General features: G+C 38.5%; 1 protein-coding gene across 5 annotated transcripts in view; it reads right to left on the bottom strand.

The window, feature by feature from the left end:
• Window positions 1–1,815: 1,815 nt before the first annotated feature.
• Window positions 1,816–27,892, bottom strand: part of AGO3 (argonaute RISC catalytic component 3) — a 120,056-nt gene continuing 93,979 nt past the window's right edge. For all 5 annotated transcript variants that reach the window (XM_038557915.1, XM_038557916.1, XM_038557919.1 and 2 more), the window contains 5 exons: window positions 27,598–27,792; window positions 27,126–27,260; window positions 24,013–24,114; window positions 15,713–15,912; window positions 1,816–14,916 (listed from right to left, as the gene is read on the bottom strand). In XM_038557915.1, the coding sequence (XP_038413843.1) occupies window positions 14,808–14,916; window positions 15,713–15,912; window positions 24,013–24,114; window positions 27,126–27,260; window positions 27,598–27,792 (741 nt within the window). In that variant the 3' untranslated portion in view covers window positions 1,816–14,807. The remainder of the gene's footprint in view (window positions 14,917–15,712; window positions 15,913–24,012; window positions 24,115–27,125; window positions 27,261–27,597; window positions 27,793–27,892) is intronic.

The following is a 27,892-nucleotide window of genomic DNA, read 5'->3' on the forward strand; positions in this document are numbered from 1 at the left end:
TATTTATTTATTTATTTATTTATTTATGACTATTTATTCATGAGAGACACACAGAGAGAGAGAGGCAGAGACATAGGCAGAGAGAGAAGCAGGCTCCATGCAGGGAACCCAATGTGGGACTTGATCCCAGGACCCCAGGACACACCCTGGGCAGAAGGCAGGCACTAAACCGCTGAGCCATCCAGGGATCCCCAGGAACTATTTTAGTAGAGACAAATATGAGAAAAGTGCTGCTCTATAAAAGCATTGCAAAGATCTTTATAAAACTGTGGCGATTGTAGAAGTAACAAAAGTGATGGAAGGTAGGCAAAGAATCATCTTCCTCCTGCAGGTAAGACTAAAGTTTGTCCTCTTTATTTATTTATTTTAAGTAAATTTATTTTTTATTGGTGTTCAATTTGCCAACATATAGAATAACACCCAGTGCTCATCCCATCTAGTGCCCCCCTCAGTACCCGTCACCCACTTACCCCCTAGATTTGTCCTCTTTAATGATAAAAACATCTTAGCAAATATTGTAAAAATGATCACATCCTTTCCTGGCATTGACCGATAAATTTTTCTTTTAAGATTTTATTTATTCATGAGAGATGGGGTCGGGCGGGGGGCGGCAGACACAGGCAGAGGGAGAAGCAGGCTCCATGCAGGGAGCCCGATGGGGACTCGATCCCAGGACCCCAGGATCACGCCCTGGGCCGAAGGCAGGCACCAAACCACTGAGTCCCCCAGGGATCCCTTGACCGATAAATCTTAATTTTCTAAAAGCCTCTGCAAGGTACGCAGGTCTCAGCAGCCAAGAGGAATCTGTCAAATGATCGGGCAACACGGAAACCACGAGAACTGAGAGCTTGAGAGGCGTGGGCCGCGGAACCCTCCTTTGGGTGGCTCCTGGCTCCTGCACTTAGACGTGGGGCCCTGAGGACCCTTTTCTATGAAGAAAGCTTCAAGCCGCTGAGCCCCAGTGGAACTGGTTTATTCTATCCGCTTGGAGCCTTTGTAACCATCAGAGCAGTGGGCTGTGGGCCTGCACCTGCTTCTTCCCACCCTTGCCTGTGTTGCGGGACAGCCTCTGATTTTTCAGAGCACGGTCTCGGAGTCCTCGTACCAGTTTCCCCCATTGACCTGTATGCACTTGGGTATAATTATTGATTTTTTGCAATTTTTCAATACCAGCGTAGTTACTGGGCAGAGGCTGACATTAGGGTGGATTCTCTTCAATCCATCGTCAAACTGATCAACTGACACCTTAGAGTTAAAAACCCACCACCCACCAGCATCTGATGGTCAGCCAACTAGTTCTTCTTGGTGTTGGTGACAAGATCACAAGGTGTACTGTTGGGGTCGTACAGAGTCTGGGGACGTGTCGCCAGAAGGCTGGGTGGGGAATACACGTTAGGAGGAAAGGATTTTCTGGAAGACAAATAGGCTCAGTGGAAATTATGAAGGGACAAGCTTTTCTTCTTCTTTTCAAAGCTCCGTGCTCACCATGGGGGTCAAACTCATGACCCCCAGCTCAGGAGCTGCCTGACTGCGTCCGGCATCCGAGCAGTGAGCTGTCCCCAGGGGAGGAGCACATCCTCAAAGGGACGCTCTCATTTCCTGTCCCAACGGCCCTACTAGTGTCTCCTTTTAATGGAGGAAACTGAGGCTTAGAAGCACCAAGGAACTTGCCTGGGGGGCTGGGGTGGTGGTGGGGTCACTCAGTCAGGGTTCGGGGCAGGACTGTGTGACCGTGCAGGTGTTGATCGCGGCCACCGCACAGGTTGCCTCCCTGTACCTGAGCCAGAGGAGCTGAAAGGATGACCAGACACACAGTTTGGAGCAAAGCTTTTCTTTTTATTGCAATTATTAGTGAAATTTACACTTCAAACTGAAGCTAAGCAACACTAAAACCATGATCATCATTATTTTTTTTAAATTAAGGATTAAAAACAAATACAACACAGAACCCTTCCAATGTGCGGAACGGCAGAAAGAGAGGAGTGGTTCTGTCACGGGGCATTTTAGTGACAGTTTGGCTCAAGAAGAATTATGACAATTTCTTTAACAGAAAATATTGTAAGTGACCGAACTGCTTAAAAAGCATCTTCTTCAAGCTTCTCAATCTCAACCGCAAATATTTTGTAGTCATATTTTTTTTGGGGGGGGGGAAGGTAACTGTTAACTGAAAGTAGAAAATTTGCTACCAAACTTTAATTACCGAAAAAAGCACTTTTGTTTAAAAACTTTATTTGCCTTCTGCTCATCATGATTACATATAGTATTCAAGGAATTAAAATGACAACCAAACCCGAAGCCTGGCCCCCAAGTACACAGTGATAGGATCCGGCGTTTGGTGTTTCTGATTACACACCGATTACATAAATCGTAGTCCGCTCCCACCTCCACTTCCCTCTTAATGAAATGTGGCCGTCACGTTGTGTATTGTTCAGCGTCTTCTCTGGTCTTAGAGCATATTACAGATTTAGACCCCATTGTTTGAACTGGTGTTAACTGTGTAACCAAACATTAACAAAGAAAGGCTTATAAACATTTTTGAAATTCCACAGTCTTTGTATTAGGACAGTAAGTTGTTATTTATGAAAAGCCAACAAAAAAATCTAAGGCCAGACCAGGTGTAAGACAGGATGGGGAAGATGAGGAAGGTGGTTTGAGAGAGTCCATCATTTTCCCATGCTGGACCTTGGTTTCAGCAGAAATATTTGGCAAGAATAGTTAGTGTGGAAAAGGAGGATGGAGAGAGAGGTTACTCTGATTTTGTGTAATAATTCAGTTTCAAAACATACTGATATCAACCCCCAAAAATAGTTCACGTCATCTGCAATACAAATAGGCACACACGGTCAAGATGGTTAAAAAGTAAAATTTAAAAGGCTATTTGTCCCTCTGCAGGACATTTGCAGGTGGTCCCACCCTCCCCACATGTCCTATATTTATTTACATTTTACTTTTTCAGAAAAGCCCCCTTTAAGAAGAGTGCTATTTCCTTCTCCATTACTTAGGGTTTAAAAAAAGCAGCAATTATCTGAAGTGGGAGCAGTTAGCAACGCTTTAAGGGTGTGCATTTGTGTGCGATATAAATGTTCTCTAGAGTGAGTTGTCAAGATTACACTGGGATGGTTATATTACAATTTTAGTCCCCCAAACACGAAAGAAACACATTTTTTTTCTATATAAATTTATGTAATACACAGTGTTATAAACATAGTTTATACACACACGCCCCCACACACCCCCACCGCTTCCCACGGCCTACGGACGCATCTGTATACTAGGCCGCAAGAACGATCTTCACTCACAAGATGCAGTAATACTTTTATGGGTGTCCCCGTAACTGAGGAGACACGAAAGCGACGCGTTACGGCACAAATTGCTTCATTGCCAGTATTCCTGATGTACCTGTGTCCTCAGCTGTGTCACTCAGCGAGGCGGACTTTGCGTTCATTTTCTAAGCCCGGATCCCCCCCAACTTTTCCCTTTCGGTACCTGTAATTCTCATTATCCTATAAAACTGAGCCGGTACCCCCGATGCTAGTGAAGAGCTGGGAAAGCCCGAGCGCCACAACAAGGCGAGGTCAACACCTACCGGTTAGGGTAAGAGTTGAAGCGTCCACACCCTGTGCACCTGAAATGCATTTTTTTTCCTTAACAAACGAAAAAGCAAACAAAACCCCCCAAGCTTGTCTGTTGCAAAAAAGGAATTGCTTACGCAACCTGCGGTCATGTGCCCTTTATTACTTCCTAGAATCAGGAGCCCCTTCCCTCCCGAAACCGGGTCGGCCTGTCTCAGCCTAAGTGTTCTGGGCAGGGGGAGGATGCCGAGGGGGCCAGACGCCGCGGCAGAGGCTCGAGAAGGAATTACGATGAAGGAGACCTTTCTCCTGAGGCTGAACTCCTACGGACACGGTGGTTGGAGAGGAAGGCTCGACCAGCGAGTGAGACGCTCCCCCTCCCTCTTACAGACCAGGCCCCCCGCAGGTGCCCAGGCCCGACAGGCCCCGCCCTAAGGCCCAGGCAGAGTGACCTTCTGATCATCTGATGGTTTTACCACATTAATCTAACTCAAGATACAATTGTAGCTGCCATAGCACCACGACAAGGAGCTTGGTTTTAGAAGGGACACTTCTGCCCAGGACTATTAGAGGAAAACTCAGCCCGGGCATGTGGCGGGGAGAAGCAGACAGGGTCCGCGTGCAAGGGCACAGGTGCCAGGACTGATAGGATGAGCCACGGCCGTGAACGACATCGGCGTGGAGGCCAAGCGGAGGCGAGCCCCTCGCCGCTGGGTGCCCCTGGCTCCGGAGAACCCGAGCACGAGCACAAGCGTCCCCCGATCCTTACAACTTGGTGAGGTAGATGAGGGCGGGTATGATCACGACCCTCGTACGGGGGAACGAGGCCGGAGAGACCCAGGGGCTCGCCCTACACTCCAGCCCCCTTTCTGCTCTCAAAGGCAACACGTCTCTCAACAGTCTTTTCCTAGTGGCGACCCTCTAGAGAGTTCCTGCATTCCAAAATAGCTTCTACTTTCTCCCTTACAGCCCAGGCTTGACTACGAATTGGGTTGAGTTAAAACTTTTTTATATATATATGGAACTGTGCGCGCACCAGGAGGCCTATGGGAGAGATGCATCCATGTAACTGAACTCTGAACAAATCAACATGTAAATTAGGAGTAGTCTTAAGTGTTCATTGAATATAATTTTGATATGTTTAAGAAGCCGTGTCAGAATAAAAATCACAAGCATTTTAAAGTTTAGTCTGTCTGATTCATGAAAACCAGAAGCTACATTACTTTGCCTTAAGAATATGGGAATCTCTGTTAGAGAAGGTTGAAGTATTTCTTTCAATAGTTTCATCACTTTAGCATATTTTTGATATATATCCTGTTCACTTTATCACTCTTTAGCAAAAAAAAAAAAAATTATGGCTACAGATCATATCAGCAGCATTAACACTTTCGATCTTAATCCTCACTGTACGAAGTTAAGAGTTTCTCTCCATCTGTAGACCAAAGTTACATTCTAAAGATACTGATTACATTGTCTTTTTTTGCTTTATTTCTCCCCCTTATTTTTGAGAGAGAAGGAGAATGAATATGGGTCAGGGTGGGGAGAGAACCGCACAATTCATCAATGGCATAAAACATTGATTATATCACAAAACAGAATGGATGACGCTCAAGCAGAACAAGGAATGGTATGTTCAAAGGAAAGACTGTGGAACCCAAATATGAAAAAAGTGCTCAGTCTCTCAACCAACCTATAACTTGTGGTGTGTGATCCTCCTTCCCCAAATATATAAGACTGTTTTTTACTCATAGTGGAATTCTGTACAAATGACTTTTAAATGCTTTCCCTTTTCCTTTTTTAAAGAGGAGAAAGGGGTTACACCCTAGGCTAAGAATGAGAAAGCCCCTGGAAAACATCTTAAGAATCTTCTTTCAGGGACAGAGTTTCTCGTAATGCTTACTTATTCCTGGTGTGAGTCAGAAAAAGCGCATGCACATTTGCAGGGCTGTCTCCAATAATCTGGGATCACTCCCCTTCTTTAAACAGAGCTATGTGCCCTTCATTACCTTTGGAGATCTGAGTGTGTTGCTACCAAACCCAAAGCTTCCTCTTGTTAAGCAACCTGGGCGCGAGTTGCATCCACTAACCTGGCTGAACCATGTGAAGTAAGATTCCCCTTCATTACAACGAATCTGTGTTTCCCCCAAATCTTTCACCAAAAACATTTTCTTTGCAGGAAAGGCTACCTTGTCTGGAAAGGCCTGTTGGGCGTTTTCTATGCAAAGAGAAAAGCCATGTCGGTAGCGATGCCAAGGCTCTATTTAAGGATAAAGACTCCACTTAATTTCTTGGTTATAAATTCAGAAGCAACTTTCAAGACTTCTCTGACTTAACGAGAAGAGATGCAGCTTTAGGTCTGGGACAACAGCAGCAGATCAATTTAGGTTACAAGGAACTCTTCTCAGGTCTCTTCTGTAGGTTCATAGAGAGCAAATCCCTCTTTTACAGTGTGGTTGTGAGAACTAGGGAAATATGACATCCTTAGAAACCTACAGCTGTGTCAGGAGAGAAGCCTTTCCCACGTCCCCTCGCTACACACAGCTCACAATGCCACCAGTTCATTTCTTTACAAAGACCTCCTGTTTCCACAGGTTCTTAGAATAAAGATAGTCACATCTGCAAGATTTAGTAGAAAAAGTTTTTCCTTGTTTGGTTCTAAAAATATTATTAAAGACCCAAATTAAGGAATCTTGTTTGTCCTTCCAATTAAAGCATGGAATAAATAAGGATGGAAAGTTTTAGGCATTGAATACCAGAGTAATTGCCTTCTCTAATCTCTGGCCACAGCCTGTTAAACTTCAAACATAAAATTATAGATGTGAACACAGTTAATTTTTGGAAATAATAAAACCCAAACTAGCAAAGTTCCAATGACCAACACATCCATCTGTTTTCTACTCATATAGGACTGTTCACGACAGTTCTTTTTTAGGATGAGCCATTACTTACTGCACAAGTTATTTCTTTCTTAGGAGGTGGACTATAAACAAGAACAAGCCACCAAGTACTTCACTGTGGTAATTCAGAACTGATGCCAAGTACTCCTTGATTTATGGAGCCAACAGTTAAAAGAGAAAAATAAGCTCTATGTGTCAGGTTCCTATGAATTTTCAGAAGGAAAAAAAAAAGAAATAAAGGTCTATTTCTACTCGAGCTTGCCTTAAAAATGTTGGCCTGCAAGAATTACATGCCTGTCAACCTAGAACAATGTTGAAACATAATGAATAAAACTATTAATGTTATAAGCACAATAAATATCCTCAAGAGGTGGCATATACTTGCAATAAAAATATACCTTGACTGCTTGAAACATACTTAGTAGCAACAAATTCCTATAACCAGAGTACCAGTCTTCAATTAATACTTAATGTGGGGGTGAAGGGAATAGCTGAGAATAGTACATAAAACAAACAAACAAACAAACAAACAAAACAAAACCAAAACTACTGTAACTGGCAAAATTGCAGAAAATACATGACTAGTGTCTATATGACATCACATACTGATTCACTTTAAGTTAAAAAATCTTACATAATATAAAAATAACATTTTCCCAATTATAATTACTTGAAACTTTCTTATTTACCCCCTCAGCAGAAAGAATATAGTACAGCAAAATGTCATACACTGAGCCGTGATAATTTAGAATTTAAAGCTCAAGAGGATGGGATAAAATGCATCTTTTAATTTCTTACAGAAAAGTGGCTTACCAAGCAAATCCACAATGTAAAAATACTATGGAAATATTTTACTTGCTTAAGAGAATTCACTCTTTTCACATGCCTTTGTAAAAAGTTAGTGTGCACTGTAATACAAATAATCTTATCTATTCACTAGCAAACTGGAGTGACCACAATTGCTTGAAATTAATATTTTACAATCAATATTTTTCACTGCCTTCTAATTGCATCCATAAGTTATTACTTAGATTTTTTAATTCACTGAAATACGGTATTACTCAGTCTATCTGCTCTTCTACCCGGATGCCTGTTTCTTCACTGATGCTCAGGGTTGAATCAACTTTGAAAGTATGCTAGGGAAACAATCAAGGTCGCAAATCTTTCATTTACTGTAATTATGGGAGCGTGGAGGAAATCTCATTTCAAAGTCAATTATCAATGACTTCGGGATCATTTCTTATGTTTCCCAGGTCTATAAAAACATCATAATCCTAATGCTGAATGATGTGACCATTTGTAGTTTCAATGTAGTTCAAATTAAAAAAATAAATTTAACAATCATTTATTTGACAAGCTGCCCCCAAACTGCAGATTAGGTAAAATAAATCCAATTGGTTAGTGTTAGTTTGCTACTTAAGGGAAAGAAAGCTGATTTACAGAAAAGCCCCACCTCCCCTCCACATTTAGAAATCTGTCTAAAGACTGTCTTTAATGCCCACTATATAAACATTAAATATTCTAAGTTAGAAAATAGTGTTAACGGTTTATTGGTAAAAATCCAAACTCTAGACTTTATGGAATTAGTAGTTTGGTTGGTATATTAACATTCCATATTAATCTTTGCTAATATTACAAAGAAAGAGAAAAAGCTAGAAATATCTATAAAAATAAAATACCTTAAAACCAACATCTAAGCAAAATATAAAAGTTGCACACAAATTGCCAATAAATATAAACATCACAATAGAAAAATTAATATTAAAAAAATAAACTCATAATTGCTATTAAGACATTATAAAAAATGAAAAAGTTTAATGTGCACGTATATTTGCAAACACACACAGTACACTCCAAACAATTGATATAATTTTACTATCATTATTACATAATGCAGCATACAAGGTTACTGAGGTGTGGTGTTTTTTGTTTTTAGTCTATTCTTTTCTGGAGAAATGCTCACCAAATTCACAAGCAAGAACTAGTTAGGTGATCATTTACTGCTGTTTACTAGTACTAGTAAACAGTCCAGGGGAAACCTGTTTTCTGGTAGATTAAGTCCGAATGGTTCTGCTATTACCCTTTATATTGCTTATTTCCTCCAAAGCCCAATTTTGCACATTGCATTCTTAATTAAGTGACCATACCCTTTTAGATGTACTGTCATCATTTTTCATAGTTTCCCCCCATGGTAAAAAAAAAAAAAAAGAGAGAGAGAGAGAATCACTTAAAATATTTCTTGGTGCCTAAAAAAGAGAATTTCCCTAAACATACAGATATAATCACTTTTTTTTTATCTTAAACTAATTTCCATGGTGACTTGGCTCTCCTTTTATATATAAGCAGTCTTCTTTAATAAATATTAATTAGGAAAATGATGCCAACAGATATTTACAGAGGGGTCAATCTATGCTGGAAAAAAAAAAAAAGGTAGCCAATGATATGTAATTCCCTGGCAAGTTACCTTTGCCTTCGGGCACTTGCAACTATACCCTATACTCTTGTTCAGAAGTTGAGCAGATTTGCTGTCTTATGTGCCTTATAGATTACCTTAAACACAGCTGAGAACTGAAAGGGTTAATTTTGTTAAAAATTTATTTTTCAAACTTACAAAATACATTTGGTGAGCATTTACCTAGATACTTTACTGAATAAAACCTTTATACTTGGTTCCCTTGGACCAGATTCAGGACAACGGATAACATTATTTATATGAAACTGTCACACTCTTGGAGTTCTAAAATAATTTATCTTTTAAATTTTTAGTCTCGTGCTATTTGAAAAATAAAAATCTACAGCACCATCTTCTGAAAAGGCACTTTCTAAGAACCGCCTTGTTTTAAAAAATGATTTAAAAATTTAATTCAGCGTCTACCCTGAAGAACATCTTTGCTTTACTGAGACCCTAACATAGATAGATTAGGTTTTGGTTACTTCGGACATTGATTTCAAGAAGGAAGGGAGACCAATGGCTGGAGAGAATGATTAACAAGATCTTAATTTTGTCACACTCTTTGTTACCTGATACGTCAACAGGGTTTCTTATTGGTAAATCTCAACCTTCCATATTAAATTTATTATCTATCTTTAATTCAAATTAAAATCTTTAGCTTCCATACTTTAAGAGGATTAAATTCTTGAGGTTTAATGAACAATGTAAAAATCTAGAGTACTATCTTTGCTGGGTAAAGAAAAATAAAATTTAAAAAAGCAGTAGATATTATTAGCACAAGCCTTGACCATTACTCGTTAAAAAAAATTATTTTGATCGACATGGAAAATTATAAACTGAAGTGTACCATTTTTAAAAGTAGGAAAAAGTAAAAAAATATTTTTTTCCTTTGAGATATCTATATAGAGAGAGTGGGAGTGAGAGGGGGCGAGAGAGATTAATTTTTTTCCTCCTGAGAGTCAGCTTAGGTTTCACTAATCATGGTATTATTTCTAACACTGTCACTGATCAGGAATGTTTTTAGTACAAGCATAATTTTTTTTTTGAAGATTTTTTGGAGAAAACTCATTTCCACATTTCTGTTCTGATTTTACACATCTATTCTTGGCTTTTTTTTTTTTTTTTTTAACTTTGAATCCTATAGAATCATGAAAGTGCTTTATATGATCAAATGGGAGGGATATAAGAAAATAAAGACAGACTGTAGAGTCAGGGAGGCCTCACTTGATATTATAATATAATAATATCCCAACTATTATTATTGAAGCTTTAAGACATCCATGAATTCTCAAAAAGAATGTATAAAGGATTAAAACTTTTTATGGATTAAAAAAACAAAATAAAGACGCCAAGCCAATGATGTCTTTTTTCAGCTTCACTGATAACTCAAAAAAGATAATTTAAGTAGCAAGTTACTGATGGAGCAACCTGTCTTTTAAAAATACTCAGGAAAACATCTAACAGATGATCTAACCAAATATTTAACTCAGGTTTAATAATACTGAATAAAAACTATACGGAGTTATCAGTTAAGCTTTCTGACATAATATTTCTATCCAGTTTGAAATACCAGGACTGTTACAAATTCTTCTAGCTGAATCCAAGTGGCTAGCTTGATGGATGTCATAAAAATCACCACCCTCGGCAAATTCATGTTAGCCTCTGAAAACACCAACTTTCTTTCAACAATGGTCTCTAATTCCGGGACTATAATCCAATTACTTCAGATCTATTACCGGCACTCTTGAGTGTTGACCTCTTTCTTAAACAGAGATCCTCTGCCAGCCATTTCTACTGAATGGCAACTCAGATTTAATTTCCTCTAAGTCTGTCATACTAAAATCCATTACATAATATACAAGTAAACATTAGGCAGTGGTGGGTCATCAGAGAACCTAGTTTGGAAAACTAGTATTGGTCTTTAGAAGGCTAGGAGTCCCTATGCTAGAAGGTAGAGATGAATCTTTTATCAAATGCCTTCCAAAACACCCGGTACATTCCTACTAGAATCCCTTCTAGACTCTTTTAGGAAGAGAAATAAATTAATAGATTACAAACAGGTAGATTTCCATAGAGGAACTTTTTTTTTTTTTTTCTGAGTAACTTGTTAAAAGCTAAAATATTAAAAAATAAAGGGCATCTGTACTTCTGTGAAAATATGCCAAAAACCAGTACTGAGGAGGTTGAGGTACCCTTTTGCAAAACCCCTAAAGTAAAAACCCACACATCTAAAACAAAGAGTATCCTAATACTATATTGAAACTAAAATGGCAGCACCCTTTGTTACCTTATTTCATGTTCTTAATCTTATTTAGGAAAAAAAAAAGGGGGGGGGTGGTATCTAATACTAGCCTCCAATCCTGCTCATCTCCCTATTGTTTAGTGCAGTAACTGTCAGACTCTACATAATTAAATAAATATAGCAGCTACAGTATTATGAATGTATGGTCCTCAATGCCAGTAACTGGATACTGTAATAACATATATCAGCACTCTACCCAGACACATTTGCCATCCAGAATATACATTAAACTCCCAACTCTTCTTCACATGAAAATCAATTATACCAGTGGCTGGGACTGACATTTTAAAGTTACTCTTATGCATCATAGAAAACAGCAGACCAAAACTTAGCATTCATTATATAGTTTAGTGAGCAAAGGCAGGAACAGAAAGGTCATTGTTGAGTTTCATGACCTTTAAATCCAAAACAATCTTTAAAAAATTTTTTTTAATAAAAAAAGATCAAGAATTCTATACCAGAAGTGCAATAATTAAAACAAATCTCAAAAAGTATTTGCCACTTAGTCTTTTATCTTAAAATTCTAAGCACAAGGTTTCTTTTAATTAAGTTTGATATACCAATTTGTTAGTAAGCAAAATATACTATACATATTCTTTCAAGTTAACCAATCTTAAACTAGCAATGTGAAACTGTAAGAAAGAAACCCTAAAAAAGAACTTACTTTAAAGGTAAAGCTTTATATTTAAAAAAATGGTTTTTCCTCAGTAAAAGTCCTAAATAGATTTAAATTACGGGTTTCATTCTAGCACATGGAAAGCTAAGTAACTGAAAATTAGGTGAAGCAGTAAATAGGAAAAAGGTATCTACAGTTCTTCCCTGGGCCCTACAGTTTTCCACATAAGTCTGTGTAACTTCTATTGGTAAAGGAAGGTATATTACTCATACTGAGAGAACATACAGCAATCAAGTTTTTACCATCTAGGATATACGGTTTTCATGTTCCTGACTATATTTAGTGAAATTTCTATGTAAAAAAAAAAATACATGCTTTATAGGAAATTTTTGTAGGAGAAGGGGAGGGTTGGGAGAAAAAAATGTATATACTATACAAATATTACTTCATGTAAAGAGCTTTGAAACAGTGTTGTAAATTGCATTTCAGACACTTCAATAATAAACATACAAAATACAGTACTTTCTTAGTTTTCTGGCAGAGGAACGAAAGATTTCATACCTGTTGGAGGACATGGGCTCAGATTTTAGGCTCAAAATACAGTAAATTGGCAAATAAGAGCGAATTATAGGTAAGAGAGAAACTAAAGAACTAATCCATTTGTTATCATGTGCAGATGGAATTCTGAAAGGTTTAACAATGCCCACTGGAAACAATCTGTAGTATCTATACTCTGAACCAGTGCAAAAAAAAAAAAATTAAAATGCAATTTTCATGAGTCACAAAGTGCAAAGCTCCCCTGATTCCATGTTACTGATGAACTCGATTTTGACAGCTCTATAATACTTTTTAATATCTTAAAGTGAATGAAACCAATAAAACAGAAGTTTTATAAAACTTTTTCCACATTTCAGTGATTTAACTTATTTAAAATGATCAAAGTCCTAACTTCCTTTGCCATCATAACCCTAATTTTAAAAGGAAAGTTACACTGCTGATAAATTGGCAAAAAAATGTTTTTAAAGTATCATTTTACATTTTCTTGATTAATTTTAGTAAATGAAAATGGGCACCTAACCAGTATGATTGTTCAATAAACACGATCTATTTTCAAAGAATTAAATGTCTTCTAAATCTTAAGCTATTTTTGTAAGTAGGCTCCATGCCCAACATGCGGCTTGGACTCACAAATCAAAGATCAAGAGTCACATGCTCTAGTGACTGAGTCAGCCAGGTGCCCCTATTCACCATCATTTCCTAAATCAAAGCTCATCTCTGTCTCTAATATTCAATGTCAGACTCACGTAGGAAATTCAACTTCCTTCATTTTCATTTTGATTTTTAAAAGACATGCTTTAAACTTGAAAAATTACAAAAAACTTTCCTTCTGAAATTAAGGCTGTATTACTTTGCCCTTTTAAAATTATGGAGGTGCCTGTTTCTCCCACTATCTGTGGTAAAGATATCAAACAGACACAGCTTTCCTTTAAAACTGCTTATTGCACTAAAAGACAGCAAAAACAAGTTGTCAGTTCTTAAAATAAACATGATTACATTTCTATAAAAGATGTTGCCAATACAGTTCTCTAATTATTAAAGCACTATTCTAATAAATATAAAAGAAAAGGAAGCTGTACTTCAAAACACATACATATATGTTTATATATACACACATATATATAAAAATATATATATATGAAAATCACATTAAGGTATGAGAGGCAGCAAGTAAACTAGCAAAAAAAAATTAAAATTAAAAAAATCCTCAATAACCCCTTCTCTCTCTCCACCCAATTTCAGAGGCCTCAACCCTAAAGACTTCCAATCATTTAAAATATTTGCCCTTTATAAAAGCTATAAGGGATTTTCATGTATAACCCATAGAAACAGAAGGTTTTAGGATACACATCACTTATAGAGGGAAATTTTTGAGTTACAACTTCTGACAAGGTTTTATATTTATAGCAGCTTTAACAAACTAAAGAAAAAGAATAGTTTAAGGTTGCTACTGCTTATGTACACATTGCACAAATGGCAAATGTAAGTTCGGAGCAGGAGGGGGCAGACAGTACTCTCACAGAAACAGTATATATATATATATATATATATATATATATATGTATATATATACACAGTTATATATATATATATAATAATTTTGTTTCTTAAGAAAGCAGTATCAAGAGTTGAGGACTTAGAATTGTGTATGAGACAAGAGACAGGAGTAGGATGTGCAAAATAAAAATAAAAATCTAGTTTTGCCATGCTTTATATCCAAATGAACTAAATACATGAACATCTGAATGTCACTGGTAGCATCAAGAAAAAAAATGTAGATGATGAGGTTGCGAGGGAGGTAGAGAGAAAAATCAAAGTGGTGGTGGGAAGATGATAAAAGGGAAAGTTCCCCAATGGAATGAACTATAAAATACACGCACAGACATATATATCTATTAGCAATGTAGATCCAGATATATATGCATATGAAGTATACATGTATATATTTAAAATATACACAGATACTTTTTACAAGAATACACGAATGCACATTAATTTTTTTGCACACATAATCGTGAACAATCACTGATTATTCATGTAGGTGTGTTTTTTTTTTTTTAAACTGTCATTTACTTTTTCTTTACTTTTTTTGCAAAGATAGTTGTGCTGCCAAGCAACTTGAGGTAAAGGCATTAAAAGGGTTAGACTACAAGAAAGTGAAAACAAAACAATGGCGATACTTCCTAAGGAGACCGCACAAAAAAGCAGTTGGCTGGTTTCATATTGCATAATGGTGCTGTGTTCCTTGATGAAGTAAACAATCTTCCTTGTATCAACATAAAAATCAGACCCTGGTCCCCACACAGTGTTGGTTGCTGTATGGCTGGAGGCATCCCCACTCAACTGGAAACATATGCTGTATGTCGATGCATCTTTCAGTTCTTCCTCTCACAGAATATTCTTGGACTTTTTAAGCAAAGTACATTGTGCGTAAGGTATCTTGGTGAATCTGTACAGCCTTGGCGAGAGCTTGTGGATCTCGCCCGTTGCTCTGTCCTGAAACATGACTTCCTTCAGCACTGTAAGAGAAGTGGCAATGAACACAAAAACAAACCCTATTCTGATGTAGTAATTTTGAAAAATAATACTTGTAGAAAATTTCAAAAATATTAAAAAAAAAAAGACAGGTATAATGAATATCACCCAGGTTCAATAATTATTAACTCAAGGCCAATTCTGTTTTACTTCTCTCACCTAACCAGGATTGTTTGGAAGTAAATCCCAGGCATACTATCATTTTGCCTATTAGAAACAATCTCTCCTTTGAATTAATCTGGTAAAGCAACTGAATCACTATACCAGTCTAGTACTAATAAGCCTAAAGTGCACATTTTATTTTTATTTTTTTAAAAGCTTTTATTTGTCAGAGAGAGAGAGAGAGAGAGAGAGAGAGAGAGAGCGCGAGCACACGACAGAGAGCATGCACAGAAAAGCAGGGGGAGCGGCAGGCAGAGAGAGAAGCAGGCTCCTCGCTGGGCAGGAAGCCCTATGTGGGGGCTCGATCCCAGGCCCTAGGATCATGACCTAAGCTGAATGCAGATGCTTAACTGCCTGAGCCACCCAGGTGCCCCTAAAGCGCACATTTTAATGGGAACTCTTATCTTGGGCACTCAGTTCTGCCTACTGCTGTTTTTCACATGGATCGATGACTCCTCTAACAGCTTGTGGAACTTTAATTCTAAATGGCATTACTTTATGGTAAACAGGGAGGCACATACATGGAAACATTTAAGAGAGATTTCCCAAGAAAGTCCTAACATGCCAACCATATGTGGATTTAGGTGAAAATCTCTATTTGTTGTGCTTTTATATTACCTGTCATGTTCTTTGTCCACGAGATGATATCTGGCTCTGAATGCCACCAGGTGAGCATAATACGCTGGTGCAGGGATAGAAACAGATCGTGTACAGCGCACATAAGTGTGGCAGAGCTGGTAAGTTAGCAGCTGAAGTTCATCTGCAGTAAAGCAGTTATCATCCCATAAAACATGATAGTGTGAAGGACGGCTGGTACCCTGTAGAGAAGGCAATGGCATATTCTATTGATTTCTAAGCTTTTAAATAAATACTCAGGACAGACTAAGTTATATAAAAAAACTAGCTTTGTACATTAGTAAAACATATCCTAATTTAATAATCCATTAAAAATGTTTAATTGACTCTGGGAATATAGCCAAAAGAAATGAAAGCAGGGACTCAAAACAAGTATCTGCATACCCTTGTTCAAAGCAGTATTATTCACAATAGCACACAGGTAGAAGCAACCCAAGTATCCAACGAAGGGTGAATTGATAAATAAAATGTGGTATACACACACACACACACACATACACACACAATGGACTATCACTTGGCCTTAAAAAGGAACACATGGATGAACCTTGATGACATGATGCTAGAAATAAACCAGTCACAAAAGGACAACTACTGTAGGACTCATGAGTATGAGGTAACTGGAGTAGTAAATTTCAGAGAGAAAGTACAACGGTGGCTGCCAATGGCCAGGGGAGAAGGGGAAGTTAGTGTTTGATGGGTACAGTGTGTCAGGGAAGGTGAAAAAGTACTGGAGATAGATGGTGGCATGGCTGCAGCATACCAGTACAATGCGGATGTACACTTAGAAGTCGTTAAAATTGTAAGTGGATGTTATGTAATTTTACTGTAATAAAAATCCCAGAACATTTATTGAGTTCCTCTGTATTAGTTACTATGTTGGTTAGGTATTACAGATTCAAAGAAAAATAGTCAACAAAGTCAGTTTTCCTTTCTTTTGGAAACTTAATTTAGTAGAGGAGACATAGCATATCTATAGTTATAAACCAACTATAGTCCTATTGGCACTTAGTCCTCCACGAGAATACCAAAGGAAGTAACTTCTTCACCAAGGGGAGACAGAGACTTGGCCTTGTTTAGGTGGTTAGGGTGAGGGCACAGCGGAGTAAACAGCCTTACCAAAAGCACACGGAGCGTAACATTTCATTGTATACGTGAGGAATCGCTAATTAACCAGGACGAGCAGAGCATGGGACATGAAGGAAACAAGATGAAGTGTCGAAGTTTGGAATCAGACTGAATGACATGCCCAGGAATCTGGACTTTGACCTATAAACAGCACGGAAAGTCCTACAGTTTTTAACAGGAGAGACTTCAGGTGTGATGAGATTGGAGTTTTAGAAAGTTACAGTAATAACATGGAGGCTGGCTCAGAAGAGGCAGGAAGATACCGAAAGCAAGGGAATAGCCAGGAGGCTACTGCGTTAGCTCGAACATGAGATGACGAAAGTGTGAAGCAAGGAAACCGCAATGGCAAAGGAGAAAAGGAGAAAGATGAGCCAATACTTTAGCAAATATTTGAGCATTATTTGTCAGATACTGTGCAAAATTCTGGGGATAAAATTCAAATTATTACCAAATCTTATCCCCCCCAAATTATATGCTTATAAGGCATTTATTTTTTATTTTTTTTAAAGATTTTATTTTTTTTAAATTTTTATTTATTTATGATAGTCACACACACACACACAGAGAGAGAGAGAGAGAGAGGCAGAGACACAGGCAGAGGGAGAAGCAGGCTCCATGCACCGGGAGCCCGACGTGGGATTCGATCCCAGGTCTCCAGGATCGTGCCTGGGCCAAAGTCAGGCGCCAAACCGCTGCGCCACCCAGGGATCCCTATTTTTTTTTAAATTTTTTAAAGATTTATTTATTTATTCAGAGAGAGAGAGAGAGAGAGAGAGAGGCAGAAACACAGGCAGAGGGAGAAGCAGGCTCCATGCAGGGAGCCCGACGTGGGACTCGATCCCGGGTCTCCAGGATCACACCCCGGGGTTCAGGAGGCGCTAAACTGCTGCGCCACCAGGGCTGCCCTTATAAGGCATTTAGATTGTACATTCACACATTCACTATTTACTGAACACTCACTATATGCCGTGTCCCGTATCGGGTGCCAGGCAAGCAGTAATAAATGAGGAGGAGACATAGATGTGAGCTCTGAATGACAAAGGAGGGCTTGTGAGATGGGGGAAGTGCATTTCAGGCACAGGGAAGAGAGAGCAGAAACCTTACCTAAGTGCTTCATTCGGTTCTCTATCACTGTTCTTGTCCCAATCACAATCGTCTTTTGCCTGAACTATGTTAACAGATTCCTAGTTTTATTCCTCAGTAGAATTTGTACATCAGTAGAGGGAATTAACACACACACACACACACATCCCTAATAACATTAACATCCAGCTTAAAGCCTTTTAATGGCTTCCCAATGCACTTTGACTAAAATCCAGGTCCCTATCTCTGCCCCACAAGGCCATACATCCAGCCCAGGCTGGTCTCTCTAACACACCTCCATGCTGTGGTCATATTTTCCATTTGATCCCTTCAATGCATAATGTTTTTTTTCCACCAAAGAGCCTGTACGTGCCTGTCAGGATCCCCCTACCCCTTTTTTGGCTTGGTTAACTCCAACTTACTCCTCTAGATCTTACCTTAAATGTCATTTCTCAAAGCTTTTTGTGATCTCCCAATCTAAATCAGGTCCCCACTAAAATCTCTCTTCCTATCCTTATTTTTCCTTTTATTGGGCTTATCCCAATTTATAAGTATGTACTTGTGAGATTACCTAGTATATGCTGTCTCCCAATAAACTATAAGAGGAAGGGATTGTATTTATTTGTTCACTCTATACATGGTATCAACACCTATCTTCTAGGAGATAGACATAAACCATCTGTTGATTGAATGGATGAATAGCCTCTGCCTTTTGGGACCTTACAGACTATGGGAAGGGGGAGAGAAACTGGTTAAATGCTGTCTAATGAATGCAACAAAGAGGTATGCATACGGTGCTCAGGCAGTGCAGAAGATGGGCATTTGTCTTGGGAAAGGGTATAAGAAAGGCTCTGGAAGAAAGGCTCTGGGAAGACATGATACCCAAGATGGGTCTTAGAGGATGAACCAGAGTAAGTTAGGGAAGGAATAATTAAGGTAAGAGAGCAACAAGGGCAGGAGAAGAGTTATGAGAACTACCTAAAAACAGTTGAGTGTCTGCACTCAAGGTGTGTTTACATGTGTTTGTAGGTGTGAAAGGGAGGAAACAGAGAGAGGAAGAGAAACAGAGAGTGAAGGAGGAGGAGGAGGAAAGAGTGGGAGAAAAAAGCAAGATAGACTGAGGGTGTAGCAGAATTGAAGGGAATAGGATGCAGACATTAGGAATTGAGTCTATATGTTGTCCTAAGAGGATGAGACTTTACCTTCAATGGCTATGAAGCATGAAGTAGATGAATGACAGGGTCTTACCTATGTTTTAATTAACCTAAAGGAGAACAGATTAGATGAGGACAATTCAGATCATTCTGCAACTATTTTTTTTTTTTAAAGATTCTGTTTATTAATCACGAGACACACAGAGAGAGGCAGAGACACAGGCAGAGGGAGAAGCAGGCTCCATGTGGGGAGCCCGATGTGGGATTCGATCCTGGGACTCTGGGATCAGACCTTGAGCCAAAGGCAGTAGCTCAACCGCTGAGCAACCCAGTCATCCCTCATTCCGCAATTGTACAGGAGGGTAATAATGAGAGCTGGAATTAAGCAGGGGGAAGTGCAGATGAGAAGGGTCCGAGAGTGGGAAGGTAAATTCCACAGGGCTGAGGAGTTGCTTAGATAGAGTGGCGGGTGAGTCATACATATTATTGGAACTTAAACATTTAAACCAAACCAAGAACAAATGGAAAGGCAAGATAAAAGGAGAGAAATGAGTGTGGAAGTCAAATGGCAGATGGTTCAATGAGTGAATGACAACAGTATCACGTTACAGAGCTGAAGAAAAAACAGTGGCATGCTGCTGTAAAAAAAAGAGAAAAGAGCCAAGGGTAGTCTTTTCTGTTCTTAATGTAAACGTTTTATAAAAGTATAAATATACATAGAACAGCCCATGGATCATAAGTACAGAATGAGGACTGTTCACAAAGTGAAAATACCTATGAAACTAGCAGCAAAATCAAGAAATTGAACATTAACTGCAACCATAAAGCTCCCTGGTGCCCCTTTCCTGGTCATCACACCCAACCTACCCTGCTCTTAGTAGCCAGACTTTTCACAACATAGATAACATTAAGGATTAGGTCTGCTTTTAAACTTTATAATAAATAGCATCATAGGTTATGTGCCCTTTGGGTCTGACTTCCTTGGTTTGACACTGTGTTTGTGAAATCCATCCACATTGTTGCATCATTCTCTTTGTTGTAGAATACTGTTATATAAATATACACTATTTATCCAATCTATTGATGATTGGCATTTGAACCGTTTGTAGTTTTTGACAATGACCAGTGCTACCATAAACATTAATGTACTATCTTTTGGTAAACACAGATACACATTTCTGTTGGCTATCCTGGAGTAGAGATCCTGGGTCACAGAGCACACATATATTTAATTTTAGTGGATAATGTCAGACAGTTTTTTAAAAATGTTAATTTATACTCTTATCGGCAAAATGCGAACTTTCAATTGCTCTCTACCTTTATATTTATTTATTTATTTATTTATTTATTTATTTATTTATTTATTTATTTTTTATTGGTGTTCAATTTACTAACATACAGAATAACCCCCAGTGCCCGTCACCCATTCACTCCCACCCCCTGCCCTCCTCCCCTTCTACCACCCCTAGTTCGTTTCCCAGAGTTAGCAGTCTTTACGTTCTGTCTCCCTTTCTGATATTTCCCACACATTTCTTCTCCCTTCCCTTATTTTCCCTTTCACTATTATTTATATTCCCCAAATGAATGAGAACATATAATGTTTGTCCTTCTCCGACTGACTTACTTCACTCAGCATAATACCCTCCAGTTCCATCCACGTTGAAGCAAATGGTGGGTATTTGTCATTTCTAATAGCTGAGTAACATTCCATTGTATACATAAACCACATCTTCTTTATCCATTCATCTTTCGTTGGACACCGAGGCTCCTTCCACAGTTTGGCTATAGTGGCCATTGCTGCTAGAAACATCGGGGTGCAGGTGTCCCGGCGTTTCATTGCATTTGTATCTTTGGGGTAAATCCCCAACAGTGCAATTGCTGGGTCGTAGGGCAGGTATATTTTTAACTGTTTGAGGAACCTCCACACAGTTTTCCAGAGTGGCTGCACCAGTTCACATTCCCACCAACAGTGTAAGAGGGTTCCCTTTTCTCCGCATCCTCTCCAACATTTGTTGTTTCCTGCCTTGTTAATTTTCCCCATTCTCACTGGTGTGAGGTGGTATCTCATTGTAGTTTTGATTTGTATTTCCCTGATGGCAAGTGATGCAGAGCAATTGCTCTCTATCTTTAATGCTATTTGTCTCTTTAAATTTCAGGTGAGTGCCTTTAGGGTATGTTTTTTTTTTTTAAATATTTTATTTATTTATTCATAAGACACAGAGAGAGAGAGACACAGGCAGAGGGGGAAGCAGGCCCCTTGCAGGGAGCCCGATGCAGGACTTGATCCTGGGTCTCTAGGTTTACGCCCTGGGCTGAAGGCTGATGCCCAAACAAAAAGCTGGGCAGCTTGGGTGGCTCAGCGGTTTAGTGCCGCCTTCAGCCTAGGGTGTGATCCTGGAGACCTGGGATCGGGTTCCACATTGGGCTCCTTGTGTGGAGCCTGCTTCTCCCTCTGCCTGTGTCTCTGCTTGCCTCTCTCTCTCTCTCTCTCTCTCAGTCTCTCTCTCTCAATCTCTCTCTGTGTCTCTCATGAATGGATAAATAAAATCTTAAAAAATAAATAAATAAAAACAAAAAACTAAGAGCCTGCTGGAAAGGGAGACTAGCATCTCATACCCCAGTTGGACATTTCCTGAGTTTAGAGCCCACAGGCCCACTCTGCCAACTTCAAAGGTGAGAATTCCTAGAAAGAGTTTTGGGAGCCTAAAGGAATGAACCTCAACCCTGAGGCTGTAGCATCAGAAAGAATGAGAATAGACTACAGAAAGACTTGTGTCAGCTCCTACTAGCAGGCTGACAGTCAGGAATACCAGATGAGTTAGAGTCCAAGAAGAAGGAGGGGAAAGAGGTATCTCAGAGTCAGGCTATGGTCTCTACCCTCTATTCAAAGCTACCAGGACCAAAGGTCTAGCTTGTCCCAGGCAGGTGAAGGGTGGAAGGGAGTAGCAAGCTTTGACTTGATTTGTAAAAAAATTTTTTTTAAAGATTTATTTATTCATTCAGAGAGAGCGAAGAGAGAGGCAGAGACACAGGCAGAGGGAGAAGCAGGCTCCATGCAGGAAGCCCGATGTGGGACTCGATCCTGGGTCTCCAGGATCACACCCTGGGCTGCAGGCAGCACTAAACTGCTGGGCCACCGGGGCTGCCCCTTGATTTGTAAATTTATGTTTTAAATTTGAGTGGGGGGATCCCTGGGTAGCTCAATGGTTTGGCCCCTGCCTTTGGCCCAGGGCGTGATCCTAGAGTCTGGGATCGAGTCCCACATGGGGCTCCCTGCATAGAACCTGCTTCTCCCTCTGCTTGTGTGTCTGCCTCTCTGTGTGTCTCTAATGAATAAATAAATAAAATCTTAAAAATAAATAAATAAATAAGTTTGAGTGTAATTTTACCATAAAATAAAACGGGTAAGAGAGAAAACAACACCAATAAAACCAATAAAAATATCAAGAAGCTACGGAATTTGGCTAAAATGTTGAAGGATCTGTCAATTACTGATAAAAATAACAATATGAAAAAAATAATCTCCTATACTGGTTAGAAACAATTGGACTTTTAATTCTAGCTTGTAAAAAATAAGGGTCCTGTTTTTGATCTCTGAGAATTTTGAAATTTTTAATAAAGCTGGGAAGATGTTTAAAAACCAATCTTTAGTCCTTGTGAACTATTCCTCGTTATTTGCTGACTAAAGCAATTTCTTTCTTTTTTTTTTTTTAAAGATTTTATTTATTTATTCATGAGCGACACAGAGACAGAGACACAGGCAGAGGGAGAAGCAGGCTCCACGCAAGGAGCCCAATGTGGGACTCGATCCCAGATCCCAGGATCATGCCCTGCGCAGAAGGCAGATGCTCAACCGCTGAGCCACCTGGGCATCCCTAAAATTTCTGGTTAAATAGACTGTGGAAACAACCCTGTCGTTAAAGACTTATAATGAACACTTGCATATCAGTGGCATCCAAAAATTGTAGAGGGAAAGCTGTCTAACCAACATTTCCAGAATTCATCTGAACAGAGTATCTTTTTTCTTCTCTATAATATTTATTGAGAAGGCAGGGCAGTAGTGTTCTGTGGGATATATGGATAGAAACACTGAGTTAAAAATACGTGCTCCAATTTTATAGATTTTATCTCTGGAAGGTACTTTTTTTTTGTTTTGCTAACTGACTGTTACTACCCATAGTGAAAAGGTACAACACTGCTTGTGAAGAGGAGCAGATATTAAGACACAGATAAATGAGTGGGATAATAATTTTAAAGCTATAAGAGTGGAAGGGAGCTTAGTGTATGTACGACATACAAAGCCTTAAGAGACAGCTGTTCAGTACAGTACATCTACCTACAATTTGTTTTAATCAATGGCAAGTAAGCTAAAATAGCTTTGGGCTACATTCTCTCAGACAGCTGAGGAAGGAGGATTTACTGTGCTGTTGTAAAGTTCGAGAAGCACTGAATTAAAGCTTATGTTCTCTACTAAGTAACAAAGCTAACAAATTAACAAAATGGTTTTATGAAAAGACTAAGACTCTTAAAATTACTTAACTGAAACTTTAAGCTGTAAATCTACAGTGAAACTCTTTGGCATGCTCAATATCTGCCAGTAAATGCCAAAATTTTCTGTGAAGTATTATCAAAAGAAGCAAATGTCAAAGGAAGAATCAGGTGTATTAAATTTTTTTGAAGTTTTGGGGAAATTCATTCTATTAGACTACTTATATTCTGGTATTGTCATAAAAAAAAAAGTGCCTTACTCTAGGTAAAGAATAAGAGATTTATTTGCTGTAAGTTTCACCTTATTTCATGTGGAAACAATTTGGAGTGCAGAGAACAGTGTTTCTTTCTCCTTTCTCTGAGATTTAAGAAAATACACATAAGAATGGTACTTCCTGAATTAGAATATTACCCAAAGAGTAGGCTTACCTGTATTCCAGCATGGCTACAGAGGTAAAAATCAAACTCATACGGGTGTGTGATATCCGTATCGACTGTTGTTCCAGCTGGGATATTGCCACTTCTTCCAACCTAGATTTGTTTGGTCAAAGTTTAAACAAACAGGACAAAGGTAAAGAACATATCTGAAAGCACTTTTAAAAATATATAAATATATAGCCTGACCTTGGGTTTCACTACTTTCAGCTTCAAATATTACTTGAGCAGGCATTAATAGCAGACCTTAGGCTAGTCCTGGTTCCTATTCTACATGTTGCTGAAGTGGAAGTTGCTAAACAACAGAGTTACTAGTATCTACTGGTGCTTAGCTAGTAGGTGATCCCAATAGGAGTGGAATGCTTAAAAAATTTTTTTTTTAAAATTACTTTAACTGCTTAAATTTACGGTACCTGGGAACAGCAAGTGCTCTTGAATGTGTAATTTTTGAAAACTAGCATTATCCTTGGAGAACACTGTATTTTCAGAGAGAAAGAATGCTGACAATAACATCAAACGTAGTTACCATTCGTTAATGATTCACGGGCCAGGCACTTAATGTACATTATTTCCAATCCTAAAAATCCTGTGGGTTAGGTATTATTCCCACATGTTTGGGAAGCTTGGGCTCAGGAATATGAGATAATTTGCTGAACTGCAAACACAGAACTGGGAGTCAAACCCTATTCCTTTTATTTCATAGTAGCAGTTTTGACATCTTGTAAGGAATACAGCACCTTGCACAGCTATGATGTGAATATGAATGAAATGGTTCAAAATTTCTGATAACGAAAGGCTTCTAATAAAACACTTTAACATGCGTATGTATACTCACCTGTACTTCCCTATCTCTAAACATGTTTAAAAACAGTATCTCTAAGTCTAGATTTATAAGGCTAACAAATTAGAAACTATTTTACTATTCAGGTATTCTTTCTGCATATGAGGGACTATCAGGTAATGGCTTGAGTTATAGCTGTGTATACCAGCTAGCCTTCACAAGCACAAAACAAATAGTTCATAATCAACTAATTTATGTTTATTCTTAACACATAAACCAAATTAACACATAAAAAAGTTTTACTCTTAGAGAAGTAGGAGGATGAGTTCATATCACAGCTCCACCAATTTCTAGTTATACTATCGAGGGCATAATTCTTTACCCCTCTATGTCTCCGATTCCTCATCTATTAGTAGTAGTAGTATTTAGAACAAAGGTTTAGGAAAAGCAGACAAAATGAAGGAATAGCAAGACTAAACATCAAATGCTAGTAATCATTAAATCTAATTTCAGTTTTCCTAATTCTATGTTTGAAGACACATTTGGTTTTCTAGGTACAAAAATGTACGTAGTATTTTGGGGGTCAAAGGTCTCACTACTATTAGAGAGGTGGTATGTGATTCTGAGTACTCTGGAGCCAGACTGCCTGACCTGAGTCCTATCTCTACCAATTACTAGCTTTATAACCTTGCTGTTTAACCTCACATGCCCCAGTTTCCTCCTGCGGAAAATGATGATAATAACAGTAAATAAATACTTCATGGTGTGGTGAGGATTAAATGAGTTAAATTTATGACACATGCCTAGAACATGTCTATTATTTTTGCTATTATTTCTTTTATTTTTCTTTTCCTTTATTATGACTACCATCACCACTACTCTACAACTGCTAGCCAAACTTTATTGAGCGCTTAGTATGTGCCAAGCACTGTTCTGAGTACATTACATATTTTAATTTACTTAATCCTCTTAACAACCCAATAAAGAAAATATTAGTATCACTCAAACCTTGTTGGGAATGAAATGAGCAGAGATGTTAAGTTATTTGCCCAAAGTTACATGGACAGTGTAACCAAAGACTAAACATATACCAAAGCCAAGATATAATCCTCTCTCCTTCAGTCTTTTCTGTTGAACCCTTTACCCAAGGAGACACCAACACTTGCAGTCCTCAGATTTCTCTGCTCCAAGGTTTGAAAAATGGGAGCCAAGCATAGAAAATGACAGCAAGACTGTTATACTTGCTTATGCTGCATGCAGAGAAAAAGATTTTCCCAGGCATTTATTCCTTCATTTCTAATTATAAAAATACACAGTCATACTACAAAATATAAAAAATAATTCTGTGAGGGATGCCTGGCTGGCTCAGTCGGTAGAGCATGTGACTCTTGATCTCAGTGTAGTGAGTTTGAGCCCCACACTGGGTGTAGATATTACTTAAAAATAAAGAAATCTTTTTTTTTAAATTTCACTTATTTATTTGACGGGGAGAGAGAGAGCACAAGCAGGTAGAGCAGCAGAGGGAAAGGGAGAAGCAGGCTCCCCGCCAAGCAAGGAACCAGATGTGGGGCTCGATCCCAGGAATCTGGGATCATGACCTGAGCCGAAGACAGATGCCCAAGTAGCTGAAACACCAGGTGCCCCCAAAATAAAGAAATCTTAAAAAAAAATTTTGTGAATTTTAAGGGAAACATTTAAAAGTTGGTTTGCATGAATTTCTACTAATCACTCTACAAAGTCCCTAGTTGTTGTTTTTTAAAAGATTTTATTTATTCATGAGAGACACACACAGAGAGAGAGAGGCAGAGACACAGGCAGAGGGAGAAGCAGGCTCCATGCAGGGAGCCCAATGTGTGACTTGATCCCAGGACTCCAGGATCATGCCCTGAGCCAAAGGCAGATGCTCAACCACCGAGCCATCCAGGTGCCCCAAGTCCCTAGCTTTTATAAGAACTAATTTTTACAGGATATTTTAAAAAATAAATGCACCTTCCCCCCTCTGATCATTTAAGACATATAGGATTAGAAAGAACAATTTTAAAACAATGAGTTTCTTCACAATAACAAAAAAGCACTAAGGGGATTTTGAATACCTGGAGTGTTAAGAGAAAATCTAGGAAGTTAAAGAGTAACACCCTATTTTTTTTTTTTTTTTTTTTTTTGGTAACACCCTATTTTGATGCTTCTTTACTCAAAATCTGCTATGCTGAGACCGGCTACTATATACTGGAACCTCTGATGTTGGCAGAGAGTCTTTGTTCAGTGCTCTATGAACTGTGTGAGATAAGCTTGTTTTATAATAGTATTACAACAGATGTAAGATTACCCTTTCTGTCCTATCAGCACAAAATAATCGAGTGTGATGTCTCTTCTGAACTACAATGTAGGTTATTCCAGGTTGATAGTCTTTCTCCAAACTGATGCAGGCTTCTCGAATTGCTAGTAGTTCATAATATAATACCTAGAGAAGATGAAATGGAAAGATTTGATATAGTCAGCTGTCCTCTTATACATACTTCAAAGTAAGATCATGATTTAGTTTCAGGACTTCTTAATCTTACCACTTTATAGCTAAATATACTTCTCTATTCCATTTTAACTATTATCAGAGCATGATCTTAGCAATCAAGGGCTATTAACTCTACAGCAAACATTTTAGAAGAGAAAATCTAAGCAGTATCAAATTTTGACTTTAGGAATTCTCAGCCTAATTACAACTTCTAACTTCAGCACTAGACACACATTATAAGCACAGTATGTGATTTAACCAAGCCATGATGAGGTCCAAGGCAACCAACCTGCCTAAACTGTCCCTCTGAAACACCATCCCGATAAAAGATGATACGAGTAGGTTTGAACCGAGTTGACTTATAAAACTGAATGAGAAGTTCTCGAACCATGGAGGCCAAGTCCTGGATGATCTCCTGTCGGGGTCTCTGAACTCTTACTGTGGCACAGTATCTGCTTGGGTGGGCATCCATACTACCTACAACCTAGGTTGGAGAAAGTAAAGAAAAATAGAAATTAAGACAATCAAAACTACATTAACATGAATTATTCCACAATAAAAAATGGAAGAAAAATACATGGATT

This window comes from Canis lupus, chromosome 15, assembly GCF_011100685.1.
Source record: "Canis lupus familiaris isolate Mischka breed German Shepherd chromosome 15, alternate assembly UU_Cfam_GSD_1.0, whole genome shotgun sequence".
Taxonomy (NCBI): Eukaryota; Metazoa; Chordata; class Mammalia; order Carnivora; family Canidae; genus Canis; species Canis lupus.